Below are 17986 nucleotides of genomic sequence, written 5' to 3' on the forward strand. Positions count from 1 at the left end.
TGTTGCTGTATATGGCACAAATAGGACTGGGTTAAGCTCCGAGAAACTTGGCACGGGGATAACAAGACCAGGCCAGCTCTGTACGGATGACTTATTATGTTTTCAGAATCGGGGAAGAAAAGAACTGACGTTCTTTTGTGCATCCTGTCGATGCAAACACCTCGGCGGATCAATGAACCATGGATTTTATGCAATTTTGATTACGCGGCATACGTTACACAGCTTGGAAAGCAACGGAACATTGCACGGTTAAGCTTCTTTCCGGTTCCAATAGACAACATCACATCCCCCCGATCCTGGCTTCTCTCCATTGGCTCCCTGCTTGGTTCAGAATTGATTTCAAGATTTACTGATCATTTTAAAGCACGTCTGGGTCTGACTCCAAGCTACATAACAGATACTGTATGTACCATATGAGCCAGTGCACAACCGTAGATCCCCAGGCAGGCGGGGCCCTTCTGGCGGTTCCAAAGTCAAGACTTAAAACTAAAGGTGAGGCTTTGGAACGACCTGCCTGAGGAGATACGACACAATCAGTGACTTATTTTGAATCGCTTCTTAAAACCCATTTTTATAGATCTGCTTTTTTGTGATGTCGCACCCCCTTTTTCAACTTTTTTTATGTTTTATATTTTAATTATCATTTATTTAATTTGTTTTTTTTATTGTCTCTTTATCGACTTTTTGAATTTCACAAATTAATTGAATTCCTGTTTATTAACGTTGTTTTGCCTTTCAAATTCATGATCTGAGCACTCCGCTTTTATTTCATCTGTCAAAGCACTTTGTAAACAGTGTTTTTAAAGGTGCTATATAAATAAAGCTATAATTCTTCTTCTTACTATTAAGTTACAATGAATATGCTGGTGCACGACAGCGTTTAGGCTTCTTATTTTGGATCCACCGCACAGAATCCCAGGACTTGCGGGCGAGGAGTTCTGGATGTTGACACACTCTTGGAAAGACCTCTCAGTTTTGCAGCTGGAAAGTGATTTGTATCACCTGCGGGCCATTACACAATGAGGTAGCATTTTCTATCCTCTGTGGTGTGAGCTAAAATAAGCCAAGATCCCTATCGCACCCCAACATATAATCAGTCAACGGCCGAAGCACATCGGGCACATTCTTTGGGGCTGTTATTTTTAATTAAATAAAGTAAACAAATGCGTGATTAAGGGTGGAATCTGCATGATTGGAGGCACCGTGCCAGCTGGTTCCAGCAGCCAGAGACAGCTGTATACATGTGTCTCTGCACACTTCATCAAATGTCCCCACTGTGCTCATCTGGTGCAAATTAGGCAGAGGGAAGGATGAGGACCTTGAAGCTTTGATATACAGGGGAGGAAATGGGTAATGTCCTGGAACCGCATGCAGCCTCCTAATATGAGCTGGTGATTGATAAAGAAATATGGCCGGATCATCCTTCTGCTGCCATCGCCATCCACCCTCCATCTCTCTTTATGCGCCTCGCAACCTTGGAGCCGCGCAGGTAGACGGTGCTCGCGCCGGGCGGAGACCGATTGAACTTTTTTCGTTTCCTTTCGAGCGGCCGTAGAACGGCGGAGGCTAAAAAGGGCAACATCAATCCGGTGTCTGAGTACAGGTTGCGTTACATCTTTCGGCGGCCAGGATCGCTGAGAAGGGAGCGGGGCTGGCGGGGGACATTAGAACAAAGGGATTTGCTCACGGAAAGGCATTATTCAAGGCCGGCCGCAGATTCTGCCGACGTGCCGTTGAGGAAGATGCTTAAGCTCCAATTGTTTAAGTGGATTAGGTCACGGGCCACCGGAGGAAATGTGCGGGCTGGATGAGGAACACCTGTGAGAGGGTGCCGCGGATAAGTCTCAAAAAGAACATGGCAATCCTCCTGCAAACAACATTTCCAAGCCTTGGGAAATTTATTCATAATAATAATAATAATAATAATAATAATAATAATGATAATAATTATAATGACTATAATAATGCAATCATGCAATATATATGACTGAGTTATGGCATTCGAGACCCAAGGTGACAGCGGGTAGATACGATTTTCATTCGTTCATTACTTTTAAAGCATCAATCATTCCCTTTGAAGCGCCGACCCGTTTCGTTTAGGAACACAAGAAAGCAAATATGGAAAGCAGCTGGCTCGCCGGGGAGAAGCATCCGTCTTGATGTTTTGTCGGTGAAAAGGGAAAAGTCGGGGAACGTCCAAAACTCAAAACACCCCGCCTCTTAAACTTCGACTTTAAGGCGGCGAACGCGGCTCTTTCTCAGCCCAAAGAGGAGTATGCATTCAGATGTAGAGTATTACACGGGCGTCTTCTGGGAAATTAGGCTGCCGCAGCTTTAATGGTAATTCACCCCTGGAAATGACTTTTTACTCCAACAACGAGCAGCGTGTGAAACTGTGATATGTGTTCTGGGTGCGAGGGTCCAACGCGTGCATCTGCAGACGTCACAGTTCATGTCCTCGAAAACAACATCACTACAATCTGATCCCTCTGATCCTGCTCCACAGGGGAAGGAAAGGAGCTGTAGGCCTACCTTGGCTCAAATAAAATAGAGCATTGCTGCCCTCTGGAGTGGCAGTTAGAAAATTATCAGCGCTAACAGTACCACCCCCCACAGCTAAAAATGTTCACCTCATTGCATGTCTATCGTTCATGGTTTTGTTTTTCTCTCTCAAGTCCTTTGATGCATAATGCAAAACACCGAAGTTAAACCCAATCCTAAATGGTGGCTTTCTGAGAACAAAAACCGAATGGGACTGTTCAAATCAATCAGTTTAGACAGGGCTTTTCAACGGGGGCCGTCTTCGGGGCGACCTTTTCAACTTTTTTAACTTTTTTTTTTAATACATTTTTGTTCCCTATCAAAGAGCACCTGCTCAATATTTTGTTGAACTTCAAGAGCCCCAAGACCATTTTTTTTAATTTTTACAAAATGTCTATACTGACCACGCCACATACCACATGCCATGACCATATAATTACACAGGCGGGGTTTTCCTTGCATTGAAATGTCTGAAGTTGTGCGTAAGTGTGTAATGACCTTATGATTCGATATTAAACAATATACCTTTTTTTTAAATGCATTTGTAATACAGTATGCTACAATCTGAAATACATTAAACACTTGAAAGCATCTTCCGCAGAATTTACAAATTAGTTTGTTTTGACGATCTTCCGCCCTCTGCCTTCTAGTGTCATATCCCTATTAAACCGCGTGGCGACAGGGAGGCCGGGGTCGGTCGGCACGCGGCTATTTTCTGGTCCTTTGAAGGTCACAGCAACAAAAATGTGACATCACAGGGTAACATTTCAGTTATATAGCATGGAAAGTAAAAAAAAGTGGTCTGTGGACTAAACGTATTATATAACTGTGTTGGATAGAGATTCAACAGACATAGGAATCAGCTACAGTTTGATATACGATTTGAAAGTCTGTGATGAGTGATGGCGGCCAGCCAACATCGTTTCGTCACAAAGTTGGGGCAAATTTGAGCGGGGGTTGGGTTTGCACGCCAGCATCGGCAGTTGGTGGCTTGGCTGGCTGCTTTAAGTCGTTGTGTTGGCTGCGGCTGTGGTCACTCAAAGTCTGTGAGCGGCGCTTAATTGGTGACTTTGCATTTGCAAAATATGTCACGCCTTCCCTCCGCTCAGGATTTTGCGGCAGTTCAAGTACCAGAAAGCCACAAGCTCTGGCGACACCTTATATTATTTTAATATTTATAACGCCTGTTTTGATGATTGAGAATGCTGCATTCATACTATGTTTCCTTATTTTCAGTAGACACGGTGGCATTTTCTAACCCAGAACATTGAATGTTGACCAAAAAAAAAAGGAATAATGTCTTTTATTCTGATCTATTTCTCTGTTGAAGTACAGTTTGTAAATGTCATTTTTGTTTTATTTAATTAGGATGAATAAAAGCTATTAATTGTATGGTGCGTTGTATTCAGCCTGTGTATTTTTGATTATACTGTATGGCATATTTGTTGTGTTAAATGTCAAGTAATAAAATATCCTATGTACGAAGTTCTTCCAGTTATAGAGTCTTATTGTTTGATTTAGGTGGAAGTATCACTGTATACTTCAATATGGGGGCATTGGCGTAAGCAGTAGAATGGGGGCCCCTCATCCAAGAGGACCAAGAGAGATTAGGCACCGTTCACAGACTGAGTCTGTTAACCACAGCCAACACACACAGCAACCAAAGCCTTGTTGAAAACTGACTTAGACTGGTAGGGATTGTGATACCAGCTGCAAACTTTATCCTTCACACACACACACACACACACACACACACACACACACACACACACACACACACACACACACACACACACACACACACACACACACACACACACACACACACACAGAAACAGAAAGGAGAGAGAAGGAGAAATAACAGTAGGCCTACCATACTGTAGGTTCATGTGCATTTTATACCTAAACGCACATTGTCTACGTTGTAATGGGTTTTTATAAGCTTCATTAGTGTTACGTTCAAATATTTTTTACTCAGATATTTTTTGACGACAAACATTTTTAACAACTAATGTTATCACGATTTTCCTGTTCATGAACTTCTGACTGTTAATGTATATTTTTGAGAGATTAAAAAATATTTTGAAAGATTAAAAATAATGTTTACGTCGTTAGTTAATTATAATTATGTTGAACGGTCAATGGCAAAATAAATTAGCGATCCTACTGATTACTGTTGAACTGCTTAAAAAAGTCGTTTGGTTTTAAAAATGGCCAGATATTCTGTTAAAAGTTAATGTTTTCTGGTTCTTGTTGGAATTAAATGTTCAAATTGTTTCAATTGATTGGTTCATTTTTAGCATTTTAACTTTATTACATCCAACCCTATGATGGGGCTAGTCATGGCACAAATGTACAATACGACTTTAATCACGAATCACCTCATATTAGAAAACATTTGAACATACATTAAAACGCACATTAAAACGTATTTCTTTACAGCTTAGACCTTATCTTCTCATTTACTGATGGTTAGAATATTCTAACATAACTTATGCCAGGGAAACATGACAGAGAGCGAAAAGTGTGCCAATAATGAAAATAAGTAAACAACTCTCTTCTCCACATGACATCAATTCTCATTCCAGTTTTTGGGGAATAACAAGGTTTCACTGGGCTGCTGGCCATGACTGAAAATAGAACAGCTGGATTCTCCCCTCTTGGAGTAGTAATGATGAATAGTTGTTTATAAACTAAAACATGGTAGGATCGTTCTCCAAAAAAGGGGGATTGGTGGAGGTTCTGTACAACAAAAAGCTGTGCTCTTGTCATCCTACAGGTCGTCCACAGGACAGAGGTAATGCAGCAGTTCTTGATGATTAAATAATCAATAAAGAGTGGCATTGCAGGTTGAGAAGTTGAACTCCGCTTGCAGATGAACTCTGTCCTAGATGCAATACAAAGCATTTAAATGCTCTGTGTTGTATGCACAACATGCTGACAGCACAGGTTTAAAAAAAAAAATCAAAATAAAATATAATAAAATAAGGAAATAGTAGAGCTTCATTGGGATGGACATAACAGCCTCTATATTCTCTGCATCAGTAATTTAGAAGACAAAATTACAAAAATGATATAAAGTTGGGGTGGTGCAGACACATTAAATCCATTCAAGACATGTATGCAACGTGCGGCTGCAGCGTAAGATAGAACGTACCTTATAGGTAATAGATAAAACAAGAACATATAGTAGTTCTACCTTTACCATATAGATACCAGTCAATTATTTCAGCGACCTGTATTGATAAATGACATGTAGGGGATTTAATCCCCACCCATTTAATCTACCGGTGAAGTGAGCGTGACACAACGTGATCCGCCGATCATTCGAATCGACGGATGGAATCGCGATCGACGACGGCGAACTACGACGCGCCAAAACGCGGAAGTCCCTCGGCGTGACGTCATCACGCTTCCAGCCAATCAGCGGCCGCTGCGAGCGCTCCGCGGAGCAGCGGGAGGAGCGACCACCAGCTTCCCGTCAACGGCCATCCGAGGGACGGCCATCGCTGAGATAGAGGCGGACCACTGGGAATTAAACATTTACCTCCCATCTGTGTGTGTGTGTGGGTGTGTGGGAGTGTGAGAGTGTGTGTGTGTGTGTTGGGGTGCGTGCGTTAGCGTACTTTGAGGACGAACCGCCCGGGGATAGCAACAACCGCTGTGGTTGCTAACTGCCGCCGTCCCTCGCAGTCCGAGCTATCGCCGCACGATGGGAAACGCTGCAACGGCCAAAAAAGGCAACGAGCTGGAGAGCGGTGAGTCGGCGCGAGCCGAACAATAATAACGCGCTGACCGTGGAATAAGCATGTTTATTGGTGTTGTTTTTGTCCATAAGTCAGCTTTTAAAACCGGACAACCAGCCCGCTAACGTCACCTGTCCCGCATCCCGATCGGTAGCCCCGGAACAGTGGGGCTTGACGCCCCGTGTAGTAAACATCTGGTTGTAAACGTCTGGATGACTCATGCAGGCTGACGGTGGCGATCGAACATCTTCAGATAGCATGTATTCCAATGTGTAGCAGGGAGTAGCAATGCAACCTGCAGGGTGTTGTCATTGGAGACCCGAGATGTAACGGGGGGCATCGGCGGTGTGTACTCTGGCAACATGGGGGAGCTAACCAGATCTGGCAACCTGGGGGAGCTAACCAGATCTGGCAACCGAACGCCTAATAAATCACCTTCTGGTTTCTTTATTCTGCTTTTAATTGAACATGGGGAGGCTTTTAGAACCAGCCAGTGCGACTGGAAGAACTGGGGGTGTTGACCAGCTAGCCAGCTGGCGTTAGCTGCAGGGGATTAGCCTCCACCAGGCCCTGTCATTCCCTTTCCTCCTGCTGGGAGCTCTCTGGCCTGTGCACGGTTAGCCGTGGCGTATAATCGCTCCCCGTGGATTTCTGTGACTATGCTTAATACCTGCTCGGTAGTATCTGTGAGTTTTCAGGCCAGTGCTCTAAAGGGGTTACTTGTTTTAACAATGCTTCTCTGCAACTACACTAACACCAGGAGGGAGTAGTTCCCGTGTAGCCTCTTATTCCCAGCCTCTAATTCTCAGCAGTTGCTTCACTAACTTTGCGGTTATGATCTGGAAGGAAGTCTGTGGGAATATGGTAAACCAATGAATTAAAAATAACATCTGCTTTTTTTTTTTTTTTTTTTTTTTTTTTTTTGAGCTTTTTTTTTCACTTTGATACATGGGGCTGTGTATTCAGCTCGCTCTTCCTCATCACATTTTATTCTGGGCAACATAAACAAAGCTTTCCCCTCTGTGCAGCACAGTGACCAAATATGGTGAAGAAATGACAAATGTCCTCTTCCCATTCATAAAACCGGGCCCTCACAACACACACACACACACACACACACACACACACACACACACACACACTAGATAGTTTTTATTCAGATCAGATGTTCTGTTTAATCTCTATGTTTTGAAGGTCCATCCCGAGCCACATCCATGAACAAAACTGTCATCAGACCTTCGTCAGAGGATAAGGGGTATTACAAGCTTTGAAAGGTTTGAAGTAATTAGGCCCAGGCCAGAGTTAATTTGTGACCGTAGACTTTGACATGTAGCTTATAGCCAATTTAACATTCAATGTGATGAATCAGAATAGATTTGCTATGCTCTGTCAACATGTTTACATTACGACACTAGTTGCTTTGCTTAAAGAATTTCACACAAAAAAACCCAACATAAAATCATTTCAGGTGTTTCCATTTCGATCTGCACCAGATATCCTATGTAAAATTCCTTTACTTGCACAAACACCTAGTGAACTTTATATCCTCAGGCAGAATGTTTTAGAGTAATGGAAAGAACAATTTGTTTTTGGGAGGAAGGGTATGGATAAGAGATACAGGAAGCATTGCCAGGGAAAGTTGCTTTTTGAAGGAGGGATGACCAGATCAGCTGCCATACTCCCACCCTTTTTTTTTTTTTTATTTCAATGTATTTATGATTTCCGGGCTGGGGCTCGCTGTTAAATCTGTTAAGCTGATGCTTTGCCCTGAGCCGCAGATTTGTCTGGAGAGTAGCTGGTCTCACAAGGCGACCTGGTTACCTATATAGCTGTGTGTACACTATCTGTCTGCTTTAGCTATCCTAACCAACTCCAATATGCTTCACACTGCCACAGATACACTTTTTCTGTGACAGAACGACACAATGCTGCTTTTATTGTCCTTCAGGTTCTACAAATTACCTTGTGGTTAGATGGAATATTATACATGCTTTTCTGAATTCTCATATTCATGTTAGTAAAGACTGGCCATTTCAGAGGCTAAAGTACTCACATTTTACCCTCTGATTATCCCTGCACAATCAGATAAATAGGCAGGTAGGTAGATAGATGGGTAGATCAATGGGTAGATGGGTAGATTGATGGATACTTTGTTAGATGGGTAATTTATTGATCCCAGAGGGAAATTTCAGTGTCACAGTGTACGTATATAATAATAATAATAATGACAAAATAAGAATACAAATAGAAAAAAAGATCACTCTGAAATTGATTATTGCCAATGGCTGCTATTTTTGTGATTTTTGATGTGCAAGTGCAGGTGCAGCATCGGCGTGAAGATGAATACAAAATCTTGTAAAACAAGCTTGAGGACTGGTTTCTGGATTGTTTTTTTTCTGGCCGATACCTTTTATCGTAGTTGAATTACTCTGCCCTAAGAAATAGCTCCATCTGATCTTGTCCATCGCGGCCGCTATGCACAACAAATGTTTTGTTACATGGTTTCTCGCGCTGACATTTCGACATATGTTTTGTGGATCTCTTGACACTGCCACTGTCATTCTACATTTAAATTCCTTCCACCGAAGGAGACTGTTGACTGTGTGCTGCTCTTGACTTCCTGTGGCTCTTTTCACAACCCTATTCTTCATGTTTGTCCTTCTGCTATATCTGTTTGAATACATAAAATATATCTTTCTCTCTGTCTCTCCGTATCATCCCATCCGTGTGGGTGATTGTTCCTGCAAATCGTTGGTGATCTTTAGAGACTTTTGGTATGCTCATTATTTAGAAAAAAAAAAGATGACCAAAATGACAGAACGGCGTCTTGGTCACATTGTGATAACTTGCTGGATGAGCTTGCTGTATTGTGTGCTTTGATAATAACAAGTCAATGCTTTTGTCATCCACATTCTGTCATTCTGGATATCTGCTGTCTGCTGTGTTTCCCATGTAATGTTGGTTTGTCCTTGCTCATCATTTTAATGCCGTGTGAGTTTCGTAGCCTTCCTTAAAAACGTACCATAGTACAGAAATTGATGCACAAGAGAGACATATTCTTAGACTTCTCCTCCGCTCATATTTTTCAAATATGAAAGAGAGTCTCTTGGCATCATTTCTTACTAGTCTGCCTGTCTTGGATGTCTTGTTGTTTGGTGTTTGTGTTTTGTCTTATCTTTAGGAATGAAAGATGTGATATTTTTAATATCCCATTAATAATCTATGCAGATGAGGTAGCCTTGCAATTGTCTTCATTAATCTCTAATATGATATCCATGCCCTCTTACCCTCCTCCGTCTAGTACTCCTATAGTTTCGTCTTTTATTGCATTTTCCATATAAAAAAATAGTTCCAAGATAAGCCAGTTTGTATAGTAAAGTATGCTGAATGTTTCTGTCTGTCCTCCCTTTTAGTGAAAGAGTTTCTAGCTAAAGCCAAGGAAGATTTCTTACGGAAATGGGAATGTCCGCCACAGGTAAGAGTCATAAGACGCCTTGTAGTTGAAATTGCATTTTGCGGTAACTGTGTCCATGGCACCAAGATAACCGGGCTCATTATTCCTGCAGAGCACAACATGCCTAGATGACTTTGACAGATTGAAGACACTGGGTACCGGCTCGTTTGGTAGAGTCATGCTGGTGAAGCATAAAGGAACAGAGCAATACTTCGCCATGAAAATATTGGACAAGCAAAAGGTCTGTCTTTCCTTTTGGTCCTTGCTTGGCTTTGTGTGCTTGACTAGGCTCTCCCTCTCTCTCTAGACAGATAGATATACACCGATCAGCCACAACATTAAAACCTGACAGGTGAAGTGAATAACATGGATCATCTCGTTCCAATGGCACCTGTGAAGGGGTGGGATATATTAGGCAGCAATTGAACAGTTCGTTCTTGAAGTTGATGTGTTGGAAGCGGGAAAAATGGGCAAGTGTAAGGCAGTTTCCGTTAGAAAAATTTGGTGGCGGTCAACGTGTCCTGGAAGATTTCAATTTATCCACATAAATGGGAGACATTCCAGTCAAATATTATCTGTGTTTATTGAGCTCAAAAACAATTGATAAGCAGTCTATATAGAGAACGACATCATTAAGGCACTTAGATGTATAATATTTTGTATTTAATATTCAAAATAAGTCTGTCAGTAAACTCCCATTTTACAAATAAATAAAAAGTATTAATATTACTTCTTGATATAAAATAATTTCCATTCATAAGTAACAAGTGCAGCCGCTTTAATTAACTTTTCACTAAAATAAAATTTTGATCAAATCAAAAACAAAATAAATGACAAGTAGGTCATAATAAAATAAATAATACATATAAATAATAAAGTTTGTGGTGTTGTCTGTCTTTGTCGGGATGTCTTTGTCGGGATGTCCCGTCGACATATTTTACAAAATGAATATTTACCATCTGCTTTTGGTCGGAACTTAAATATCCCCCCAAAAAAACGCCAAACTATGGATGTATGTGTCCATACGACACATCGTCTTTCCGATTCTCCTCAGATTACAGACGCTGCTGCTGTCTCTGCTCTGTGTGTGTGTGATTACAAGCGCAACCTGTCCGCGAGGGAGTTGGCAGGGCTTAGTTCTATATCGACAAACGGGATTGGTCAGAGGTGAAAGTTTCAAATCAGCTTTAGATCGTCCAAACTGATTGGCTTCTGGTTGCAACATGCCGAGCGTGGAAATGAACAGGTCGGCAGACTTTTTTTTTTTTTTTTTTTTTCATCGAAATGATCCACCCAGCACTCATTAAAATTGTGCTCGGAGGGAATTATTTTCACCGGACATTATGACCGGAGAGATTTAAATATGTTGTACTTCAACCGATTTTCCCGGTCAAAAACTGGCAGTTACCGGATAACGGAAACGCTGGTGTAAGGATCTGAGTGCCTTTGAAAAGAGCCAAATTGTGATGGCTAGACGACTGGGTCAGAGCATCTCCAAAACGGCAGGTCTTGTAGGGTGTTTCCAGTATGCAGTGGGTAGTACCTACCAAAAGTGATCCAAGATAGGACAATCGGTGAACTGGGGACAGGCTCGTGGCCGCCCATGGGATCATTGCTGCACGTGGGAAACATGCTGCTATGATAGAAAGGTGTCGGAACACACAATGCATTGCAGCTTGCTATGTATGGGGCTGCGTAGCCACCGGTCGGAGTGCCCATTCTGACCCCTGTCCGGCGCCTACAATGGGCACGTGAGCCTCAGAACTGGGCCATGGAACAATGGAAGGAGGAGGCCTGGTCTGATGAATCATGTTTTCTTCAACATTATGTGGATGTTTGGGGTTAGGGTTAAGGTTCGAGCCGATGGAGCATCTGTGGGATGTGCTGGAACAACAAACCCGATCCATGGGGGCCTCCCTACTTACAGGACTTAAAGGATCTGCTGCTAACGTCTTGGTGCCAGATACCACAGGACACCTTCAAATGTCTTGCGGATCCATGGGTCAGAGCTGTTTTGGCACGAGAGGGAGCTACACAATATTAGTGGTTATAATTGTGTGTGTGTGTGTGTGTGTGTGTGTGTGTGTGTGTGTGTGTGTGTGTGTGTGTGTGTGTTTGTGTGTGTGTGTGTGTGTGTGTGTGTGTGAAAACTGGTGTTGCAGATCTTTACTATTGTTCCATAAGGTCAGTTCAAATAGCTTGGGTGCTTTGTAAACACATATTGGAAAAGGGAGTTGCAACAGTCTGCAACAGCAGAACTATCCTTGTCTTATTTTTATTATCAACCACAATCTAGGAATGAAAGTGGCCAATCATAGGTGTTTGCGTGGAAGATGTAAAATAAATTTACATTATGAAAATTTTCTAACTGTCTAAAATCAAGAGATTTCAAGGATTGAGAGTTTTCCGTTTCCCGCCATTGTTTATTAAATAAGGCTGTGTTTAATCTGTATTATGATGTACATGGCATTTTTGTAGATGATAGAATTGGTCAATGAATGTGGTCTGGGAGGCATGTGAATGCATTCACACTACAAGTAGCAAAGTGTCTCCTCCTCTGAATGTGTTGTGGTGATCAGATTGTCTGTGCGTCGCACCTCAGAAGTGTCCAGCAGCTCAGAACAGACGACACATTTATACCAGGTCTGAACGGGGTGCCACACATGCAGATGCGGTTGTAACTAATCAAAGCAGATCGAAGAGATCAGTTGCTTGTCAGGACCCAAAGGACTGCCATGGTTCTGAATGATCCCGCTCTGTTTTAATACTGGGTTTTGATTTTTATCTTGTTCATGTAATTTTAATATGAGCATACTTAAATAAATTGGCTCAACATATCCAAAGTATGAACTGCTGAGGTTAGGGCCTGCTGTTACGATTATCTACATGTTACAGTTAATTTTCCTCAACTCAACACTTAATTCACATTACATGTGTGGTGACATTTCTAACATTAAATTGTTATTCTCCTTAAAGGTGCAGTGTGTAGAATTTACCGAACGGACTTGGCGGGAATATAATACATATAATACAATTAATATAATATTAATAAATATGTTTTAATCATTGTATAATCCCATGAAAATAAGAATTGTATTTTCGTTACCTTAGAATGCCCCTTTTATCTACATACAGTAGTGGTACGCTTCCACCGAGCCCGCCATGTTTCTACAGTAGCCCAGAATGGACAAAACGAACACTGGCTCAAGAGAGGGACTTTCTCGTTTTGCTAATCCTACGTCATGAAAGGGAGGGGTGAGGTGGGGATTGAGTAAGTTGCGATCTGTAACCTCATTGCTAGATGCCACTAAATTCTACACGCTGCACTTTTAAATCTGTATGGAAACATGATTGTGTGGAATATGACAATTTTACAAAATGGCGAGTAATGATCACAATTAACTCAAATGATCTGCGATCTGGTGATTATGTAATAATTGTGACAGCTGTAACCGGTGTCTTACATTTTGATGTGTTGTTGTTGTTGTTCTCTGCTGATTTAAATGAAATTTCAAATTTTCAATGTCGATTTTTCTTTTGCCCTTTTTTATTTTTTACTTGTTAGGTTGTGAAACTCAAACAGATTGAACACACTCTAAACGAGAAGCGAATATTACAGGCCGTGAGCTTTCCTTTTCTTGTCAAGCTTGAGTATTCATTCAAGGTACAGCATTAAAGGTTTACACACTGTTTTTCATATTAAATGTTGTTTTGTGAGGTATCAACTTGATACAGGTGTCATTTTACTTTTGACAGGACAACTCAAATTTGTACATGGTTATGGAATATGTCCCAGGGGGAGAGATGTTCTCGCATCTAAGACGGATTGGAAGGTTCAGGTAGGTCATTGGTTCTCTATCCAGGGGATGGGGCCTTTGCTTTCACTTTTTAAATTATTATTATATTTTTTTTAAGAAATGAGGCTGCAGAATTAATGTCATCTTATAAATCATTCAAAATAAGATGATTCTACAGACCTGCTCGAGTGAACTTTACTTACTCTGTAATTTGGCTTGTTGAAGTGATCTTACCACTCCTTACCTCCATGGTTCATATATTTATTTCACTGCCCTTTTCTCTAAGCAGATTTCAGATTTATCGCGAAACTCCTTTTTTCCAGTGGGTCTTTTTTTTCTGAGTAAACTTGTTTCTGTTTTAGTTTCAATAAGGTTGCATTCAAAAGTTATCATTGGGCCTTGATACGGATCTTATTCCTGGGTTATTTCCCAAAGAAATCTCATAACCATAAACTGTTATTTATGTTCCACTGTGGCCTTTTTTTTAATATGGCTTTTATTAGCTGCTAAGACTGCTTGTAATCTGCAACAGTTGTTAACATAATTGTTCCCACTTCCTCCCCAGTGAACCACATGCACGTTTTTATGCCGCCCAGATAGTGCTGACGTTCGAGTATCTCCACTCGCTAGACCTCATCTACAGAGATCTGAAACCTGAGAACCTTCTCATCGACCATCATGGCTACATTCAGGTTTGCTCCGGCTTGCTGAACAAATGCATGGCCTTACTGCTGGTTGTTGTCGCAACACTGTGGCCCAGTACAGCGTGTGTGTTTTCCGGGCCCCCAGGTGACAGACTTCGGCTTCGCAAAGAGGGTAAAAGGCAGAACCTGGACGTTGTGCGGGACACCAGAGTACCTGGCTCCAGAAATAATCCTGAGTAAAGTAAGAAAGTGCTTCATCAATGCGTCTTGTGGAACATAAATAAATGCATAAACCTCAAAATAAAAATTATTCTATTGTAAAGTTATTTTGTAGTACAATTGGAAATTCTCCATGAATAAATGAATGAGTAACAAATTCAATATATTTAGCAAATATGTTACGACCAAAATAAGTCAAAATTTTTTGGAGTGTGGGTTATGCCTGGTCATGGTATACATTATGTCACCTCTCATTCTAGGGCTACAATAAAGCAGTGGACTGGTGGGCCCTAGGCGTCCTTATATATGAAATGGCAGCCGGCTACCCTCCATTCTTTGCAGATCAGCCGATCCAGATTTATGAGAAGATTGTGTCTGGAAAGGTAAACTGAAGAATATTTATGTTCATGTACCAAATTCTCATTAGTTCACTCATGTCTGCCTGGGTGTGTACGGGGGGGTGTTCTTGGTGCCACATCTAGCAAGTCTTTCATACTTGCAGGTGAGATTCCCCTCCCACTTCAGCTCGGACCTGAAGGATCTCTTGAGGAACCTGCTGCAGGTGGACCTGACCAAACGCTACGGCAACCTGAAGAACGGAGTCAATGACATTAAGGGCCACAAGTGGTTCGCCACAACAGACTGGATCGCCATCTACGAGAGGAAGGCAAGTTCACACACACACACACACACACACACACACACACACACACACACACACACACACACACACACACACACACACACACACACACACACACACACACACCCCCACTGCATTAAGGATGGAATCGTTACAGCACTCCCTGTAAAGATTACTCATGGTACAGTTGATACTTAATAATAAAATAATAACAAATTTTGTTTGGAATAGTGAAATGAAAATGCATATTTAGAATCACCATTTTATTTGAGTAATGGAAGATTACAAATGAAAAAAAATATATACAGTATATATTTAGTACCAGCACAATTTATGCATGCCACTCAGGCAGATCTCCCATGAAATCTGCCGGTGTAATTTTACGACATACAGACTTGAAGACAAACGTGTGTAGCTACAATTACAGATTTATTACCTCACCACTATACCTCTGACTGCTGAAGTGAATATATCACCTCCCACTCCACGCAGGTGGAGACGGTGTGTCAACACCACCAACGAGACGACATGTCACTCATATAAAACTTGCAATGAAGCCTACCCTCTCTCTTCGATCTTGTTGCATGGCGAATTGTGCCATTAAATCTGTTTTTGGTGTCCGGCTTTACAGACCTGTAGTACTGTAGGGTATGCACAGCTTTTTTCCTGTTGTGGTTTGTCAGCCTACCTCTACTGTTCTGTTGGCATTGTAAGGCAGTTGGCAAACTTTCAAACCTTCTTGACGTTTCCTGTCTTGGAGGATTTGAGCATATTGTCTTGTGCTGGTTGCTGGAGGACATGACTTCATTTTATATATTGAGGCTAGACATTCCCATTTGGTCCATGGCCATCACATAAGATATTTACAAGATGCATCAGAGCATCTCTAAGGTATATACCTAAGGTGGTAGGTGGTCTGCAACGCTAGGCCATGCTTACCTAATGTCCGTGAAGTGGGTGGAGAGGATTCAATGCCTCAGAGTGTTGAGGATGCTGGCAGGGACCCCAGGGATTGGTCCTTTTGGCACCGGAGCACCTATGGCCACAACCAAATTAGTTTGACAGTCTCCACATCGGTGCAGAAATAGGCACAGCATCAGATTGTCATGCAAATGCAAATTGTTGTGAGCCACATTACTCCAGGCAGTGTGAATTTTGGTAGCACACTATCTCTCACAGCTGGTGCTTCTCCCAGGGATGGATGTCCTCTCTAATTCATGGCTAGCCAGCCTCTTGCATGTATTTTCACTAATTATCTACTAGCAACCTTAACGTAGAGTCCTCCTTGTGGCTCCCCATAGGCTCTCCATCTGCTAGATGGGTGCAATGGCAGATCTCGCAAATGATGGATCACTCCACTTGGCTGGGAGGCGGGATTGGGCATCCTGTTCTGAGCTCCTGAGCTTTGGGTTTGGTTTCTGAATGGGATAATCTTTTGCTGGTAGAGTGAAAGCCCTAAGCGATGGGGAACCTGCGCAATTCAAGGGCCCCCTCAACGCGATTGGTTGGCAGCCACAGATGGGGCACGTTTGAATCCTGGTGGTCAGCGATGCTCTAAGACTTTGGAGGGCAAGGAGACCTGGACAGGAACTGTCAGTCATTCCACCAAGGGTGTTTCACACCATTGGGAAGGGATGAGGGGGTCTTTTGCTTTCTGAGACTTGTTCAGCAGTGTCTTGATTAGCAACCTGCACTGTGTAGGTTTAACGTGGAGTGTCATCAGCTTCTCTCACAGTGACTCTTACTCTCGACCAGTAAGTTGGCAATCATTCCTTTGTGACACTGCTGGTATTGTTGATCCACTTTAACTGCCACTGACAAGTAGTGTGTATAAACCCGTCCGTATAACCATATAGAACTTTGAGAAGGTGTATTGTCGGACTTCATTTTAAAAAGGAGACGTACGGTTCTTGTATGACATGGAACATGTGTGCTAAGAAGCTTTTTGCTTTTGCTCTTTCAGGTCGAAGCCCCATTCATACCAAAGTGCAGAGGCCCAGGGGATACGAGCAATTTTGACGAGTACGAGGAGGAGGAGATCCGGGTTTCGGTAACGGAAAAATGTGCAAAGGAGTTTGCAGAGTTTTGAGATGTGAGAACATGGATATATCAGGGCTAAAACACATGAAATAAGGGGATCTTTGCATTCTTCTAAAGACTTTGGGAAGGAGAGGAGACATCATTGTTCAGATCTACTACATAGTCCCTTTATTCCACAAATCTGAGTGAGGTCACCATGATCCTCGGGTGTCGAAAACCCGCCACAGTCACGTACACCTGCATATTAAAGCAGACGCATCACTTTCTTTATTTCTTTGTTTTTTTTTGTTTTTTTTACCTGTCCACATTTTTATTTTTATCTTAATTTTAATTTTTTTTTAAGCAGTTCTAGTCTTGGATGTTGTGCCCCCCCTGCCCTCCTCTTCTTTTGTAAATGTGATATTTTTACATGTGTTTGGAAAAATAAGATGTCGCCTAGTTACTCCACACTTTATAACTGGTCGATCTATGACAGACCGTTGTATGGGTAGTACAGCATTTCACATAGCAGGTTTTTATTATTTAATTAAATTCTGAGGCCAAAAAATAAAGTAAGCGGCACATGTGCAGCACAAGCTCAGCTCCCAAGTTATATTTCCATGCCAACATTTTGGCTCACTAAGATTTTATCAGAGTTGAATTATCAGGGTCATCACATTCTGAGTATCATGTATTTTATATATATATATATATATATATATATATATATATATATATATATATATATATATATATATATATATATATATATATATATATATATATATTTCTCGATAAAATGTTTTGGAGTTTTAAAATCTTTTTTTTTATATCAGCTTTTTGATGCTCTGTATTGGTGTGTGTTTTCTTTTATTATTATTTGATTTAAGAGTTCAGAAATTTGTTGTCAGGCTTCTGTTTCT

General features: G+C 41.6%; 1 protein-coding gene across 1 annotated transcript; it reads left to right on the plus strand.

The window, feature by feature from the left end:
- Positions 1-6131: 6131 nt before the first annotated feature.
- LOC307237946 (cAMP-dependent protein kinase catalytic subunit beta) lies at positions 6132-17750 on the plus strand. Its single transcript, XM_080010756.1, has 10 exons — positions 6132-6299; positions 9701-9762; positions 9854-9982; positions 13307-13405; positions 13498-13580; positions 14104-14230; positions 14328-14423; positions 14662-14784; positions 14904-15068; positions 17008-17750. The coding sequence occupies exons 1-10, from the start codon at positions 6254-6256 to the stop codon at positions 17131-17133; spliced, it is 1056 nt and encodes a 351-aa protein (XP_079866882.1). The 5' UTR covers positions 6132-6253; the 3' UTR covers positions 17134-17750.
- The last annotated feature ends 236 nt before the right edge of the window (positions 17751-17986 follow it).

The sequence above is a fragment of the Zeus faber genome (genome assembly GCF_960531495.2).
Source record: "Zeus faber genome assembly, chromosome: 12".
Lineage (NCBI taxonomy): Eukaryota > Metazoa > Chordata > Actinopteri > Zeiformes > Zeidae > Zeus > Zeus faber.

What these genes read in the sequence shown, in the direction of transcription:
- LOC307237946 (XM_080010756.1), top strand. Translation starts at nt 6,254, where the DNA reads ATGGGAAACGCTGCAACGGCCAAAAAAGGCAACGAGCTGGAGAGCG. An exon ending in AGACGGATTGGAAGGTTCAG is followed by an intron (nt 13,581 to 14,103) that starts GTAGGTCATTGG and finishes CTTCCTCCCCAG; the next exon opens with TGAACCACATGCACGTTTTT. An exon ending in CAGAAATAATCCTGAGTAAA is followed by an intron (nt 14,424 to 14,661) that starts GTAAGAAAGTGC and finishes CTCTCATTCTAG; the next exon opens with GGCTACAATAAAGCAGTGGA.